Source organism: Camelina sativa, chromosome 11 (genome assembly GCF_000633955.1).
Source record: "Camelina sativa cultivar DH55 chromosome 11, Cs, whole genome shotgun sequence".
NCBI lineage: Eukaryota > Viridiplantae > Streptophyta > Magnoliopsida > Brassicales > Brassicaceae > Camelina > Camelina sativa.
The window spans coordinates 26,271,949-26,274,277 of record NC_025695.1 but is presented as its reverse complement, the minus strand read 5'-3'; the positions used below and the strand labels follow the sequence as shown (position 1 = coordinate 26,274,277).

General features: G+C 31.0%; 1 protein-coding gene across 1 annotated transcript; it reads left to right on the top strand.

Moving 5' to 3' along the window:
- LOC104724281 (expansin-A25-like) lies at positions 1,039–1,953 on the top strand. Its single transcript, XM_010442741.2, is given in 3 exon segments — positions 1,039–1,069; positions 1,072–1,230; positions 1,340–1,953. Coding segments are annotated over 3 exon segments (804 nt in total).

Sequence of the window (2,329 nt, the reverse complement as noted above, 5' to 3'; positions counted from 1 at the left end):
ATAAACTTCACACTCCACATTTCATGGCTTTTTACAATCTATTAAGAACTTATTATTTTATTCAAAACTAGATTAGGACCCGTGCTAGAGCACGGGTTGAAACATCTTTTATTTATATTATAATTTTAGAATAAAATATAATTTATAAGATTATTTTTTAAAAAAATTTGGATAAAACATTATGCAGTAAAATCATATGGTAAATATGATAGCTTGAAAAAAAACACCTATTTTGTAAGTTTTATATTGTAATTTAATGTATGAGAAATGGTTATGTTTGTTTTTGTTTTTATTTTTATTTTTGAATATGTTTGGTGAAAGTTTTTTAATATGACTCGTGCTTAGGTAAGATTTTATTTTCAACTGCACAATAAGATCTTAGAAATCACGATTAAATATGATAAATTACCAATATTTTATTTTTTTATGCCTAATAGTAAAGATTTTATTTTGTAACAATACATGGAATACTAAAGATTTTATTTTGGAAATTGTATATCATTGGAATATTCTTTTTAAGAGGATTCCTTGGGATATTCTTTAATGTATTAATGTAGCCCACATATTGACCAATTAATCTATCACCTTTTTTGTAACCAACATACATTTAATTTATAACCTATTTTGTAACCAACTTATAAAAATTATATAGTTTACAAAAAAAAGTTGTATACTTCCGTTTATGATATAGGGGATACAAAGAGAGCAATGTTATTACTTCTCAAGATGCAGTTTGACTACATAAACTTCAGCACATTTGCAAAGATTTAATTTTAATCACTCCACATTTCATGACTTTTATTTTACCTGTTGACATCTATATATATATATATATATATATATATGGAATTGTTTTCACTTCTCAGGATGCATATTGAATACATAAACTTTAATACATTTGAAAAGATCTTATAAGATATGAAAAAATCAGTTCTACTTATCTACTTATATATATACCCCACCCATATTGTTCCCATCAATATTCATCATCAAATAAAGTAAAAGTAAAAAGGTTATCAATAGAGAGGGATAATAAACATGAAACTCTTAGACAAAATGATATATGTAGATGTTTTATGATAATAACGGTGACATGGTTCGTGTCCATAAGTCATGGTCAGATTGGTGATGTAGCCGAAGCACCCGGCAACCCAACCATCGGACTCGACACTTCTTGGTATGACGCACGAGCCACATTTTACGGTGATATCCATGGTGGAGGCACTCAACGTAAGTTAACATAGTATTTGTCTAATATTATTATTGAATTGATGCTTGTTTCAATCAAAGCCATAATTATTACTTACTAACATTTCTTCATTACATATACATTCAACAGAGGGAGCTTGTGGTTACGGTGATCTAAACAAACAAGGTTTTGGTCTAGCCACAGCAGCATTGAGCACGACACTCTTCAACGATGGGTACACATGCGGGGCTTGTTACGAGATCATGTGCACGCGTGATCCACAATGGTGTTTGCCCGGATCCATCACGGTCACAGCAACAAATTTCTGTCCACCAGATTACACCAAAACTAAAGACATTTGGTGTAACCCACCACAAAGACACTTTGATCTCTCCCAACCAATGTTCCTCAAGATCGCCAAATACAAAGCCGGGGTTGTCCCAGTTAGATACAGACGTGTTCCTTGTGTGAAGGCCGGTGGTGTCAAATTTGAAATCAAAGGAAACCCTAATTTCTTAACAATATTTTCATATAATGTTGGCGGAGCCGGAGATATTAAGTTCATGCAAATTAAGGGAACTAGGACCGGATGGATAACAATGAGCAAGAATTGGGGACAAAACTGGACCACTGGTTTTGTACTGACCGGTCAGGGTTTATCATTGAGGATTACAACAAGAGATGGGGTTTCAAAAGACTTTACTAATGTGATTCCACCGAATTGGGGATTTGGTCAAACTTTTGATGGGAAAAGTAACTTTTAAAACAAAATATATGAATTCTATTAGTGATAGCCCACAATTAAAAGGTGTATTGGTTGCAATAGTTTTACTTAAGCAAAATATTTTTTGTTATGTGGTGCTTAATTCTTTGGAGAAATTTTAAAAATAGTTGTTTTCACATTATTAGTTATTAAAAATACTTATTTTAATCATAAATAAGGAAAAGTATAAAATTAAAAGAATACTTTGTAATTAAAAAAGTTGAACTCTATTATAGAGGAAAAAATAGAGTTCTTCTATATATTAACAAAAAAATAGAGTTTCTCTCAGTGCCACTATAGAGGTGTGATGGGTTTGCTGGATGTGCTAGTGCACCGGGTCCCGCTATTTTAATTTTTTTTTTTTTTTTTTTTTTTTT